Source organism: Henckelia pumila, chromosome 1 (genome assembly GCF_033568475.1).
Source record: "Henckelia pumila isolate YLH828 chromosome 1, ASM3356847v2, whole genome shotgun sequence".
NCBI classification, from domain to species: domain Eukaryota; kingdom Viridiplantae; phylum Streptophyta; class Magnoliopsida; order Lamiales; family Gesneriaceae; genus Henckelia; species Henckelia pumila.
In genome coordinates this window covers 169,633,606-169,649,952 of record NC_133120.1, presented here as the reverse complement: position 1 = coordinate 169,649,952, position 16,347 = coordinate 169,633,606, and the positions used below count along the sequence as shown (strand labels likewise).

At 35.3% G+C, this 16,347-nt stretch overlaps 1 protein-coding gene across 1 annotated transcript; it reads left to right on the top strand.

Annotated features, from left to right (window-relative positions):
* Positions 1-7,869: 7,869 nt before the first annotated feature.
* LOC140874442 (uncharacterized) lies at positions 7,870-8,322 on the top strand. Its single transcript, XM_073277731.1, has one exon. The coding sequence runs from the start codon at positions 7,870-7,872 to the stop codon at positions 8,320-8,322; it is 453 nt and encodes a 150-aa protein (XP_073133832.1).
* Positions 8,323-16,347: the final 8,025 nt, after the last annotated feature.

Here is a 16,347-nt window from a genome sequence, read left to right as displayed (position 1 = left end):
ATTATTTTAAATTTGTCCATGCAACACAACAAACTTATACCATATATTTATTATCTCAATAAATAACGATGAACATATAATGAAAATTTTATTTTTCTTCAACAAGTAACCATTACTCAAGTAAAATTTATCATGAATACCCACAAAACATAGTTCAAAGATATTCTTAAAATCATCACTCAACACATAGAAAACTTTGACATGCACATTAAAAACTTTGTTATATACTAAGGAATTTCCACCTAGACAACTCATGCAATAGTTACACAAACCAACATGAACCAAATTATCAAATCTTGTAATATGCACAAATTCAAGCGACCTAAGTTCAAAATTTGAAATCAAAGCATACTTCATAGATAACACTTTTTCAAATACTTCAAAAAAGTAATTAAATCCATGAAATATAGAATTAAGATCATACCTTTGAAAGTTTGTATTGAAATTGTACCTTCGATTTGAATCTACACCATACCTCTTAAAAAGGACAACTTTCAAGCATTGAACCTCACCTTGTGTATGCTCAACTCTACATGGATCCAACATATGTTTCACTTTAACATTGGATCTCATTTGTCTTCTCTTCGATATATCTCCAATATCCTGCAAAGAAGAACAAACAATGTTCGGGATTGAACCAGCTATATCATCACAATGAGTAAAACTTCTTTGTACATAAATACTTAAAAAAATTTATTTAATCTCAAAATATTTTCAACCTTGCTATGTTGGACCATAATATATTCTTTTTTGTTGGTCTCTTTCCACTCATTTCATTTCACTCTTTTTTTCCCTCCAAGGTCATCTCACTCTTTTGTTCACTCTTTTTTTCGGCCTTTATATTTTCTTTTTCCTTTAATTTTTCCATGGTCATCTCACTTTTTTCTTCACTTTTTCTTTCGGCCATATCACTCAAATTTTTAAATTCCAATTGATCCTCTAGAAATTCTTTTGGATTCAATTGCAAACAAACAATACATGGTTCATCTACTATCTCATTAATAGGCTCACAAGTGATACCAACAAGATTATCCTCCACAACATGCACAATAGAAGATGTTTCATCAAGCAATGATTCACCCCCCACCGCACATATTTCAACACTCACATCATCAATCATTGAAGTATCATCATCCTCAACATTCTCAACATCACTTTTAGATTCAACATCCACTACAACTTTGGATTCAACATCTACTCGAGAATCCACCACTTTCATCATCACCTCTCTCAGACATTGACCTATATCATACCCGACTTTATGAAATCATAAGCATACAATATCACAAGTACGAGAATTTGACAATTTAGATGTACCTTGTTATTCTTGCTTGGGAATTTCACTTCTTGAATTTTTCATTGGCTAGATTTACATGTGGATGCCTCATGCAAGACACTTCATCACTTCTCCTATGGTAGTGATTAGGAGAAAAACGTTTTCTCATTACTATTTTCATCTCATCCCATGTAGAAATAGGACTCATTCCACGTCTCTCCCTATTCTCCACCAATTGGTCCTACCAAGTGCAAGCATAGTCGGTAAACTCTTGTATGACAAGTTTAACATTCATTGCATCAGAAAAATCATGACCTTAAAATAAAAATTCTACCATTTTCTCCCACTTCAAATACGATTCCGAATCCAAATCTCTATGGAACGACGGAATTTTATCTTTCTTATACTTTTCCAAAAAATAATTAAAATCTCTCCTATCTCCTTCCACATGACCAACATTATCATGTCTAACCCTATCCCTATCCAAGTACGATTCTCCATACCCATCAACTCTTCTCTCTCTTCTATTACTATCATATCCATAGTATCTCCTTTCGCTCTCTCTATACTCATTATAATACATTGTACCTGCAAGAAAAAAGTTAGTAATAAAATATTTCTCACCCAAATTCTCACAAATCACTCCAAAAGAATTCACTCAAACACTCTTTTTTTTCACTCAAAATTTATGGAAAGTCTTTTGCTTTGTATTGAAATGTATCAAACTCTCAAGTCCAAAACTTATATACATTGAAGATTGACTCACGTAGACCGCACAAAAACAAGAAGAAGAAATTTTGGACAATTTTAAATTTTTGAATTGCACCCAAAGATGAACAAAGACAAAAGAATTGACCGCTAGTTATCTTGCTTCCTCTATTTTTTGAAGCTTTCGGTCCTTTCTATTCTTTTTTGACCGATTTTCACTCTTTTTTTTTTTGAAATTTTCAAATTTTTTTATAGATAACTTGTAGCACAAGACACGAAACTTGGGCAACAAGTTTGACAGAAACGATTTTGAAATTTGAAAAAGAATAGACTCAGACGAAGAATGAAAGATGAAGAACGAAGAACACGAAGATCGGATAGAAACAAAGATATTGAAAAACTTAACTCAAAACCTTTTTTTTATACCAAAAGATAGGAAGAACGAAGAACGAAAAACGAGAAATGAAGAACAAATAGAAACAAAAAGATATGACTTACTTCATCAAGAGAACCTTGCTCTAATTACCAAATGATAAGAATCTTTAATGATATGAAAAACAAACACGATTATAAATAATATCGCGCCCTCAATTCAATAACAAAAAGATATAAATTGTTGTTCAAATCTTTTGACACAAGTAAGTTTGAATATTCACCTCTAATTTACTTGAAACTAGCAATAAATAATCGTGGAATAAACAATTAATCACAACGGAACCTTCAAAGAACTTGTCTTTGACAATCCACGAAGATAATCAATCGACAAATGCCACAAAGTTTTAAACTTTGATAAGTTTGATTTGAAAAATAAAGCAAAGCTTTGGACAAAATTCTAGAAAGAATTTTGATTGATAAAATCAATAACTCAATAATAATTGTTGTTGTCTTCTCATGAATGTAAAGTTTACAATATATAAAAGATAACTAACTAAGAATTCTAATAGAATTAGACTATAGATTTTTTAGTTGAAAAATAATACCAAAATAACCAAAAGATAGTTTCCTAATGGCTTTCTAACTCTCAAAATAACAAATATTAAAAATAATAATAAAATCTGAAACACACACAACATGCCGCATTGTGTGAAATTCCCTAACAAGTGCAGATGCACTAGAAACCACCGCAGACGCGCAAAATCACAGTAATCCTTTCTCTTCACAATCGCAGGGGCGCAATATAAGAAGCGCAGTTGCGCTTCCCTTACGCAACATGAAATCCTCGCAAGTGGAGACACGCTACTCGTAAGGCGCAGACGCGCTTCCTTTAGAAACACTAGCGCATATGCGCTTCATGAACGGTACAGAAGCACTTTCCTCTATACGCTGAAGCGCAGACGCGCAAAATGGAGGTGTAGAGGCGCTTCTTGCTTCGTCTTGTTTTATTCTGTTTTCTTCATTTCCTTGACATATTCCCACTTTAACGACGTTAAGGCATCCTCCAAAGTTATCTTCAAGTGCCCCTACTTGATTGTCATGGATTCTAAATCCATATAATCTTGATGGCAAATTACGAAACAACCCTTGGAACAATATGAATCTTCGAGCGCCTTCTAGATTCATATCAGGGTGCCACACATACTGAACCCGATCTTTGATATAGAACTATCATGGATAAATTTCACACGCTGCCCCATCGGTCCAGTGGGTGTCACACGGTACCCGATCGTACAATAAAAATAATCTTAGGGCTGAGCGTCCCTAGAACAACTGGCTATCTCGAAATGATAACATGCTCAACATGGTATGCAAATGCCGCATACAAATCATGAACAATATACCATGCATCTCATGGCAAATAATAATGCAACACATAAACATGTATATTCAACTAGTTATCTCAGTCTGTACTTACGTACCTCTATAAAGGCAGTCCTATGCTCACCACTCTAGGATCCAAGCCTACAAGAAAATATTTCCATGCATTACTCGTTTTGCTCTAAAAACCTTAACTAAGATATTAAATACTCCAAAACTATTTATAAGATCTCGGGAATACCTCCGTCCGTCGTCAGCCCGCTGATGTTAATTGCCCCAGAACTTTGGCAAACCTCTGCTAAGACTTCGGAAACACCTCGCCAAGGCCCGCCCCTTGTTAAAGAAGGCTGGAAGCCCCTAAAAACTACTACAAAACAAGAGGGAAAGAAATTAATTTGGTGTACAAAAATGATTCTCGAACCCCTTATTTATAGGCGGAGATCGGACGATCCGATCCCCTACTTCGGACGATCTGATCTCGCATGCAAGACATGTTGCAGCAATGCACAGTTCGGATGCTCCGATCCCATCTTCGGATGATCCGAACTCCTGCGTGTCCGAGCAAGATGACACGTCGATAATTTTCATGGCCTAACCCTGTTTGGACAATCCGAACTCTTCAGAGCTTCCGAACTCATCGCCCCATCCGAACTCTTCAGACCATCTGATCCCTTTAAGCTTTGTAGTTCGGACCATCCAAACTACTCAAGCCCAATAAAGCCCATTAACCATTTTTGGACATTTTGGATCCGATTCCTTGGTCCGTTTGATCATATTATAATCTCTTAATCATGTTTAACCAAATTAATCTTGTAAAATGGGACTGGGCTACTACAGATTATGATTCAAGTTTTTTTTCCACGAGTAATAATATTATTTGAGCAAATATGTTGATCTAGAAAAAACTTAACTAATGTATAATTAAATGATCAGTGGTAAGAAAATGATATATTAGTAAGGTAAATATGTTAAAAACACAGATTATGTCTATTGTGAAACGATCTTACCAAACTATGTCTATGAGACGGGTTGATTGAATCTCTATTTGTAGCAAAAAATAATAATTCTGACATAAAAATACTTTTTCTTGAGTCATCTCGTCTCAAAGAATTGATCAATGAGATGGTCTCATATAATTTTTTTTGAACTAGATATTACTCAAATAAAAAAATTAAGTGGACACTGATTATAATTGAAATGGCCAAAACTAAATGAACCACAACATGTTCACAAGACAGTAGGACAAAAGAGATGTTAGTGCTGGTGTAAAAAAAATGGTGTTCACCAAACCAAAATAGCTAATACACCATAGCGCGTACAATTAGATATGGGGGAATTTGTGATAAATCCTTAATAGCAAACTTGAATTTTTCCTCAGTCCCCGTTTCAGAAATTATTTGTTCCCAATCCCTGACAAAAGTCTGCTCTTTGTTTGAACTCCCTATTGTGGCCAATTTACCAAAATGTCCCTAAATAAAATGATTTACAAAAAAAAAAAAAAACATGATGGTTCTACTGTAATCGTTATTTTCCCTCTGTTCTTCTTCTTGATTCTCTTCTCCCGAACCTTTCTCTCTCAATCTTAAAATTTTAATCCCTCAACAAAAATGTCGCAGATCTGTGTTTACTCGGTTAATGTTGAAGATCTACATTGACGTGGGTTGAGGGAATTTCCCATCTTTGTGCTCAAACGAAAATTTTCACATATTTGCAGGTTAGTTTTTAGATTAGAAATCTTTTAAATTTTGAGCAAATAAATTATTGTCACAGCTTGATGTATGTCTTACAAATTTAAAATGTTGAATTGATGGAATTGTTTGAGCTTTTTTATGATTATAGAGGTGGTGTTGAATTTTCGGGCATCGCGTTAGTTTTACAGATTAGCTTACTAATATCAATTTTCACGTCTGTTGCTGGGAATGCAGTTCATTTCATGAGCATTTGTGATAGATTAGCTTATATTTCGTATTGTTATCGATTATAATGTTTTAATTCTTAATTTTGGGGTTTTAGTTCTATAATCTTACATTTATACTGTGATTTAAATTATTATAATTAAAGTCTAGTATTCTGAATTGAATTCGTTATTTTGTACTATTTATGTGTAATATATGATGAAAGAATATATTATTGCTTTGATTTACTGTATTGAAGAGCATTCCCCTTTTGTAGTTTGAGAATGGAGTTTTACAAATTAGCTTACCAATATCAATTTTTACGTCTGTTGCTGGGAATGCAGTTCATTTCATGAGCATTTGTGATATATTAGCTTATATTTCGTATTAATCTCGATTATAATGTTTTAAATCTTAATTTTGGGGTTTTAGTTTTGTACTATTACATTTATACTGCGCTTTAAATTATTTGAATTAAAATCTAGTATTCTGAATTTGTTATTTTGTATTGTTTGTGTGTAATATATGATGAAAAAATATATTATTGTTTCGATTTATTGTTTTGAAGAGCATTCCCCTTTTGTAGTTTGAGGATGGAATCTGAAAGTGGTCCTTGCAATCTTTCGTTTTTGGGTTGCTGTAAATTCAAGAATCAGCTATTTGTCATCTCAATCTTCAGTGGTTGTAGCTTGATGGATGTTTTTGCTAGTCTGAGCAAAAAATGTGCAGAAATATCTCCGGAATCCACTATGATTCAATACGTAGCTCCACTGCATAAGATGCTTTTTTATCTGCTATTTGAGGGCAGAGAAAAGAAATGAACACTTCAACAACTTGAATGATGGGAGGTAAAATACATTTACTTATTATTAGACGTATTTTCATTCTCCTATTTTGATATGTTTAGTAACATGTTTAATAAAAAATTTTAAGGTTAAATATTGTAGATTGCTTTGTATAAATTATCAATTAGTTGTTTGAAACCAAGATTAATTTTTTAAAATTTAAAATTTGTTTTTGTGGTTATTGTTCTTTTTTATCTTATTAATTGTATATTAAACTGGTAAAGGTTGACGAGGAAGACACGCAGTCGAAGAGTGACAACAAGGTTGAACAGCCTCCTTGCGCCAATACTATAGATGCCTGGATTAATTGTATTCATGGTGTAGGACAAACATTCAAGGGTGCTGGTGAATTTAGGAATTATTTGAAAAACTTTTCTGTTGCAACAAGACGTTCATTTATGTATGTAAAAAATGACAGCGAGAAGGTTATTGTGATTTGTAGTGAAAAGAGCTGCAGTTGGAGAATTTATGCTTCGAAACATAAAAGAGACAATCTTTTTGCCATCAGAAAATGTAAACTACAACATAATTGTGGTGAGAATAATCTACGTAGCAGAGGGCATCCTAGAGCCGATGCCTATTGGATAGCGAATGTTGTGAAAGAAAAATTGAGAGGAGAGCCCTCTTATCGTCCGTGTACAATGCAGAGGACTTGCAAAGAGATTTTGGGTTAGAGTTAGAATACCGCAAAGTGTGGAAGGGTAAAGAGTTGGCGATGCATGATATTCATGGCACAGATGAAGGATGCTATGATAGATTAAGATGGTATTGTGATGTTGTTAAAAATACTAATCCTGGTAGTGTTGTAGAGTGTGAGATTGAACCTTTGACTAAAAAATTCAGATGGTTGTTCATTTGTTTTCATGCATGTGTCATCGGTTTTGTTAGTGGTTGTAGGCCATTGATATTTTTGGATGGTACTCATATAAAGAATAAGTATAAAGGATGCATCTTAGTTGCTGTGTCGAAAGATGCGAACGATGATCTTTTCACAATTGCTTATGCCGTAGTAGATGCGGAGAATGATGCGAACTGAGATTGGTTTTGTTATCATTTGAGTCTTGTGCTTCTTTACTATCAATGCATTCCATTCGACGAGTTCACATTTTTCTCGGACAGACATCCCAGTATCATCAAGGAAGTGAATCAAGTATTTGTTGGGAGTCACCATGCTTATTGTTTGAGACATTTAGTGGATAATTTCATTAAATAGGTAAATTCCAAATTACGAATCCCTGAGCAATTTTACTTTAATTTTTTCATATTATCTGATCATTTTAAGCTCGATCCCAGACATAACAAAAAACATTGGTCTTTGGTATTCAAGAAAGTTGTGTATGCTCCGTCTTTTCAAGAGTACGAGCAACATATAAACAATATATTAGAGTCAATGCCACTTGCCAGAGGGTTTATTATAAATTCTGATCCACAGAGTTGGGCCAATGCATTGTTTGTTGGCAATAGATGGGGTGTTATAAATAACAATATAGCCGAGTGTTGGAATAGTTGTGTTAGGTCAGCTCGTCATCTGCCTATTGTTGCTATGGTTGATCACATACGCGTGCAGAAAATGAAAATGATGCACCGACGACGTGATTCAACTCTACGCATGACCAAGGAATTAAGTCCAAGAAAAGAAAAGTCTGTTGTAAGCGCAAATATGGAATCCCGAACATTAAGAGTTCAGCGTTCGTGTGATTGGAAGTTTGAGGTAGTTGATGGTGAAAAGTCATTTGTCGTGGATTTAGTGGATATGACTTGTTCATGTAGAGTTTGGCAGATCAATAAGATTCCGTGCAAGCACGCCATTTCTGCCATTGAGGCGAAATCTGCCTGTGTATGATTTTTGTGACAAGTATTTCAAGATCGAAGCGTATCGCGCTGCGTACAAAGGACATATTAATCCTATCCCAACCTTTGAAATCAGTGAGTCATGTGTTGCTGAATCCGATATAATCCAAGCTCCTTCTGTGCGTAGTCAGCCCGGTCGCAGAATGACGAAGAGAATACCTATTGGAACACCCGTTCTCGGATCATAGATCTGATATCCGGTGCAGCGGAAGTTTAAATTTTATTTTATTTTTATATGGAACGATTCCATATCATGGGTATCAAATCCTAACGATTAAATTATGCAAGTAAAATAATAATAACAATTAATATTTTACCTCTTCAAGCTATGGCTTGATTATGGACTCCAACAGATTAAATCTGCTCTTGTTGTAAATCCCAGGAACTGATGACTTGCTCAATCAACTGAAACCCTATGATTGATTTCACTAGAAATCAATCAGATGTTTATCGAAGAGATTAAACAGATTTGATCTGTCAATTCAGAATATAATTTTTCATAAAAATCACAAACTGAATTCTCTCAAAAAGGAGAAGGGATTTTGAAAATTCTCTTGAGACACTCTCTCAAATTTTCAAAAATTCCTTTTAATATTTAGATGTGATTTTCGAAAATTGCAAGACTTCAATTGTTTTATTTTCGAAAATTACATACATATATATTTATAATTTCTAGACTGGATTAATTTATATGTCTATTAGAACACTAACTCCTTAGGGCCCATAATCCATAACTTAAGCCCAACAAGCCAAGCCTGTTATTATAGAAATTAATATAAAATTCATCATGAATCCGATTGATAAACTGATTTCACCAATGTGCACAGAAACCATTTCTGCACCTTTTAAAGTCAAGATAATTTTTCTGAATTCGAATTCAGTGATTTCCAAAAATACCCATCCCTATGTCATTTTAGGAAATTCCACTCTCTTTAGTTTAGAAATCCAACTTCTCTTTCATTAAATTTAACTCTTTAAATTTAACTATCTCAACGGGGATTAGTAATCCATTACTTGTGTAACCCTCAATGGTTCAGGGATACAGCTAGTCGTGGGCTCACAACTCCTTGTGACTCGGAACAACAATTTCCGACTTACCCATCGAATCATGGTAAGAGCGCCTAGCAACATCGCCCCATGATTCCCTAGGTATCACTGATAGTGCCTGCAAGAACCAGTAGGTTTTGGTTAGCGTACAGTACGGTCCCTTCAACCATATATCCCAATCGAATCAACAACCATTGGTACATCGAGAGTCGTTCGAGATTCGATAACTATGCAATGCATCTTGAAGATCAAATAGTGACATCGCATGTGCTACTAGGAAACCAAGTAACCTAAATCACATCGAGTACTCTGGCCAGAGATTTGTCACACTAATATCTCCTCAGATCGCATAGGATATCCACACTCGCAAGAGTGTGGTGAATCCTTGACAACAAAGCATCGACTCCTATATGTGTCATAACTGTACCCAATCCCGACACTTGATGACCCTCATAGAGTCGGTAAACGAGTCAAAGTATAGTACTAGCATATAGAGTCTCCATGATGTTTCAAGTAGTAAGGACTAATGGCGTACAACCAAAACCGCGGACTTATCCACTCAAATAATGATAACCATTTGGAATGTCCGAATAGGGTAGTTCGATCATTCATCATATGAATATCCATTTGCATGCTTTGAACATCTCTATGTTCCATACCAATGAAACATGGTACTTGGCATCGCAAATGCTAGTCTCGATCTCGAGCGATCCTTATCCTTATATGCGGACGGCTCAATTGACTAGGAACTGTTAAGAATATACAGTGACTATAAGATGTGTTTCATGATAGTGATCTCTCTTTATTCACTATCTCATCTTACTTACACTATAGTATATTCAAGGTCTTTATCAAAACAATAATAGTATATCACAATATAACATTATGAAGAAAGATAAAGAAAATGCCATTAATGAATGTAAATTATATTAAACAAAGATTGTTTACAATAAGAGAATCTCAAAGCTCTTAGCAACAACTTGTCTAGCGGGGCATCAACTCTTTCAATCTCCTACTTGCCCTATAGCCAACTAGTCATACTACGTAATCTCATTGTTTCGCGATGTTTGTCAAACAATGGTACTGGCAAGGGTTTAGTAAGTGGATCAGCGATATTGTCTGTAGAGGCCACTCTCTCGACAGTGATGTCTCCTCTTTTCACGATCTCCCGGATGATGTGGTATTTTCTCAGTATGTGTTTGGATCTTTGATGAGACCTTGCTTCCTTTGCCTGAGCAATGGCACCAGTGTTGTCACAGTACACCGGGACTGGACCAACAGCTTCAGGAATTACCTCCAACTCTTGGACGAAATTCCTCATCCAAACGGCCTATTTTGCAGCAGCTGATGCTGCAATGTATTCTGCCTCAGTGGTAGAATCCGCTGTGGTGTCCTGCTTGGAACTCTTCCAAGAGACAGCACCGTCATTGAGCATGAATACAAATCCAGAGGTTGACTTCGAGTCATCCACGTCACTTTGGAAGCTAGAGTCGGTATAGCATTCCAATTTCAATTCTCTTCCTCCATAAACCATGAATATATTCTTAGTCCTTATCAAGTACTTTAGAATATCCTTCACAGCTTTCCAATGCATTTGACCGGGATTGGCCTGATATCTGCTCGTGACACTCAGAGCAAAGGCTACATCTGGTCTGGTAGATATCATCCCATTAATGATACTACCTATGACTGATGCATATGGTATGTGTGTCATTTTCTCTATCTCTTCGTCAGTCTTGAGAGACATAGACTTGGATAGAGAAACTTCATGACACATAGGTAGATGTCCTCTCTTGGACTCATCCATAGAAAACCTTTTCAATATGGTGTCGATGTAGGTTGCTTGAGTGAGTCCTATCACTCTCTTATATCTATCTTTATAGATCTGTATTCCTAGAATATAGGACGCCTCACCCAAATCCTTCATCGAGAATCTACATGATAACCATATCTTTGTTGACTGCAACATCCCTACATCATTTCCAATGAGTAGGATGTCATCAACATAAAGTACTAAGAATGTCACAGCATCCTTAACTAAATTTTTGTACACGCATGGTTCCTCCGGGTTCTTGATGAAACCAAAATCCTTTATTGTTTCATCAAATTTCAGGTTCCAACTTCTTGATGCCTGTTTGAGACCATAAATTGATCTCTGAAGCTTGCATACCTTATGCTGGCTTCCCATGGATGTGAATCCCTCGGGCTGCATCATATAGATTTTTTCCTTAATGTTTCCATTAAGAAATGCAGTCATCACATCCATTTGTCATATCTCATAGTCATACCAAGCTGCTATGGCAATAAGGATTCTTATGGACTTGAACATTGCGACTGGTGAAAAAGTTTCATCATAGTCAACTCCTTGTCTTTGAGTATAACCTTTTGCTACCAATCGTGCCTTGTAGGTCAGTACCTTACCATCAGACCCAAGTTTTCTCTTGTAGATCCATTTACACCCTATTGGAACAATTCCATCGGGAGGATCTACTAAAGACCAAACTTGGTTTGTATGCATCGAGTCTATTTCCGACTGCATAGCTTCAAGACATAAATTCGAATCCGCATCAGAAATTGCTTCCTTGAAGTTTCTTGGATCACATCCAATGTCGGGTTCATTTTGATCCCCTTCAAGAAGTAGACCATATCGAATAGGAGGTCTAGAAGTCCTCTCGGATCTTCTAGAAAGAGGCATGTCGTTTAATGGATCCTGAGGTGTGGGATCGTTATTTTGTATCTCGGGTTCTTCTCGAATTTCTTCGAGTTCCATCATCTTGCCTTTTTTATCAAGTAAGAACTCCTTCTCCATGAAGGTGGCATTCCTCGAAACAAACACTTTTGTTTCAGTAGGATGATAGAAATAATATCCGATTGAATTTTTTGGATACCCTACAAAATAACATAAGGTGGATCGACTATCCAACTTATCTCCCACTGTCTGCTTCACATAAACAGGACATTCCCAAATCCTCAAGTACGAATACTTAGGAGTTTTGCCAGTCCATAATTCATATGGAGTTTTGTTCACAACTTTAGTGTGGACATTTTTCAACAATAATACGGCCATTTCAAGCGCATAGCCCCAAAACGAAGGTGGAAGCTCAGTGAAGCTCATCATAGATCGAACCATGTCCAACAATGTTCGATTGCGACACTCCGAAACATCATTAAGCTGAGGTGTCATAGGAGGATTCCACTGAGAGATAATCCCATTCTCTTTTAGATAGCCAAAAAACTCGGTACTTAAGTATTCTCCACCTCAATCCGATCGAAGTGCTTTAATACTTTTACCTAGTTTGTTTTCTACTTCAGCCTTGAATTCTTTGAACTTTTCAAATGATTCAGACTTATATTTCATCAAATATAAATATCCGTACCTAGAATAATCATCAGTAAAGGTAATGAAGTAGGTGTGACCAAATTTAGTACCAATACTAAATGGGCTGCAAACATCTGTATGGATCAAATCCAACAGATTTTGACTACGCTCAGGTTTTCCTTTGAAAGGAGTTTTAGTTATTTTTCCTTTTAGGCAGGACTCACAAGTTGGTAGAGAGTTAATATCAGACATATCAAACATGTCCTCTCCCACTAGCTTGTTCATCCTTCTTGAGGAAATATGACCTAGCCTAGCATGCCAAAGGTTTGCCGGGTTTTGACTATCGTTTTTCCTTTTATTTGTTGTTACCGGTTTATCAACATAATTAATTGGAACGTCTTTTAATTTTAAGTTATATAGATCGTTTTTAAATTGTCCATTTCAAATCAAACATTCATTCTTGTAAATATTGCAAATCCCATTCGCAAAATTTCAAGAAAAATCTTCTCAATCAAGAATAGAAATAGAAATAATGTTTTAATGAAATCTTGGCACAAATAAAAAACATCTCTCTCAAAATATAGCTTAAAATTGTTTTGCAAAATCAAACAAATGTTTCCCATAGCTTTGGATTCAACTCTGGAATCATTCCCGAGCCTTAACTGGGTCTCACCCATCCTTAGCCTATTACTACTTGTCATCATCTGCAACTCATTGCAAATGTGAGATCTACATCTGGTATCCAATACCCAAGAAGTAGTATTAAGTGAAACATTTATTTCATTATAAAATATATCCTTAGCAGTTCGTAACTACTCGATATATATATTTTTTGCAGTTGCGCTTCCAGTAACCGGGTTTCTTGCAGTGATGGTAAACTTATTTAGACTTGTCCATCTTTGCATGTAACATTTGGCCTTGAGATCATGGTCCTACCATTTCTCTAGTTCGGCCAACCTTTCCGAAGTTACATCAGCTGGGGATTTTTTCGGAGGAGCCTTTTCTAGCACGTAGAAAATCTTCTCCGAACTCAGGACAATCTTTTAACTTACGGAACCATTTCGTATAGTTTGCGCCAGTCAGTTTGTTTTGTTCGAGAATTGAGACATGTAGATTACGAAGATTCATCATAATGATATACTGAGATGAAAGCAGATAATTATCGGTGATTGCTTAATTAATTTACTAAGACATAAAATATGGCGAGATTTATTTTATGAATTTCACTCCCACTATTTTAACGATTTCACTACCCTCTAGTGAAAACGAGAAACTATTTTTTTTAGTGGGAATATGGAGTCCAATTGACAAATCATAATCCCGAATAATATCAGTCAACCATAATTTTCAAAAGGTAGAGCCCAATTGCTTCCAAAGCAATCCCCATGTTTTTACCTCATGTCCAATAAGAGCCCAATAATATGACGCCGTTTACTGTGACATGTCAAGATGACCCATCAATATTAAGTTGTGATGGACGGTCGCCATGTGGATCCCCAATAATATGGGCCAATCCCATGGGAGTTCCACCCAACTTACAACATGTGTCGATCCAATGTACAGCTTTTCGACGAATGAGCCCCCCCAATAATATGAGCCGGACCGTGCCCGCGGGTAGCATCTCATACATTGATCGTTGATGGAAGGTATGAACATTTAAACAATATTTAAATTCCCTTTTGTTTATATTGATATCAATTTTAAATCATATTTAAAATGGGGGATTTTATTTTGAAAATTTGTCTCATCATTCAATCTTTGTATGCTTGCGGGATTCATGCAATTTAGTCTAAACATGCATACAACAATAATATCATATATATTATTTAAAGGATGATCGATCCCAAAAACTAATCGACCTGTGGTTGCCAATCACGAGTCTAAATCCAATCCTAGGTGATATGCAAGTATGCAATGCAATCCTATTACATTGAGCTTCCAATTTACATTTTTTCGGTCTTTATTGTCTGCTGGGCCCACCATTGTCTTCAAATCTTTATCTCCCACTAAGTCTAATAAATTTACAATAAATTTCGATAACAAGTAGGGGATACATATTTAAGGGTGGGAACGGGCCATAAACCAGACCCACTTTTTATTACAAATGACAATTCAAATTGGGCCATAAACCAAGCCCATTAATAAAACCCAACAACAATAAAACCAAATGTAAACAACCTAACATACACCTACGAAATTGGTCATGGCAATCGATCATCCTTTTATCCAATAATTAATTCAATAATTAAATAATTGGATAACATGCAATGGCAACATAATTAAAAAGATAAAATCAAATTTTATCTAATATATTCATAAGATCATATCTTATTATCAATTGTACCAAAATAATTAATTTTATAAAATCTAATTTAACGGATAAAATTTATAAATTTTCCAAAAATTCAAATTTATACAAAAATCAATTTTAAAAATTTCGGACTCAAACAATTTGAGCCGATGCCTCGGGGACCAATCAAAAACAATTTTCGATCGGACCAAAAACTAAAATTTCAAAAATCTAAAATTCTTTTAAAAAATCAAATTTTAATTTTTCGGGGTCCCGGGCAGCCCCGCCTCCACGTGGGACTGGGCTGCCCACGTGGAGCTGGGCAGCGCCGAGCGCTGCCCGTGTTGCCCTTCAAAAATTTTAATTTAAAATTTTGTTTTGTTTCAATAAACCGAGGCTAAAAATTTTGTACAATCGATTAATTTTAATCGTTTGATCTGAGAACAACCTGGTTCTGATATCACTGTTGGAACACCCGTTCTCGGATCATAGATCTGATATCCGGTGCAGCGGAAGTTTAAATTTTTTTTTTTTTTATATGGAACGATTCCATATCATGGGTATCAAATCCTAACGATTAAATTATTCAAGCAAAATAATAATAACAATTAATATTTTACCTCTTCAACAGATTAAATCTGCTCTTGTTGTAAATCCCAGGAACTGATGACTTGCTCGATCAACTCCTGAATTAGGTCCACGAACAGAAAACTGAAACCCTATGATTGATTGCACTAGAAATCAATCAGATGTTTATCGAAGAGATTAAACAGATTTGATCTGTCAATTCAGAATGTAATTTTTCATAAAAATCACTGACTGAATTCTCTCAAAAAGGAGAAGAGATTTCGAAAATTCTCTTGAGACACTCTCTCAAATTTTCGAAAATTCCTTTTAATATTTAGATGTGATTTTCGAAAATTGCAAGACTTCAATTGTTTTATTTTCGAAAATTACATACATATATATTTATAATTTCTAGACTGGATTAATTTATATGTCTATTAGAACACTAACTCCTTAGGGCCCATAATCCATAACTTAAGCCCAACAAGCCAAGCCTGTTATTATAGAAATTAATATAAAATTCATCATGACTCCGATTGATAAACTGATTTCACCAATGTGCACAGAAACCATTTCTGCACCTTTTAAAGTCAAGATAATTTTTCTGAATCCGAATTCAGTGATTTCCAAAAATGTCCATCCCTATGTCATTTTAGGAAATTCCACTCCCTTTAGTTTAGAAGTCCAACTTCTCTTTCATTAAATTTAACTCTTTAAATTTAACTATCTCAACGGGGATTAGTAATCCATTACTTGTGTAACCTTCAATGGTTCAGGGATACAGCTAGCCGTGG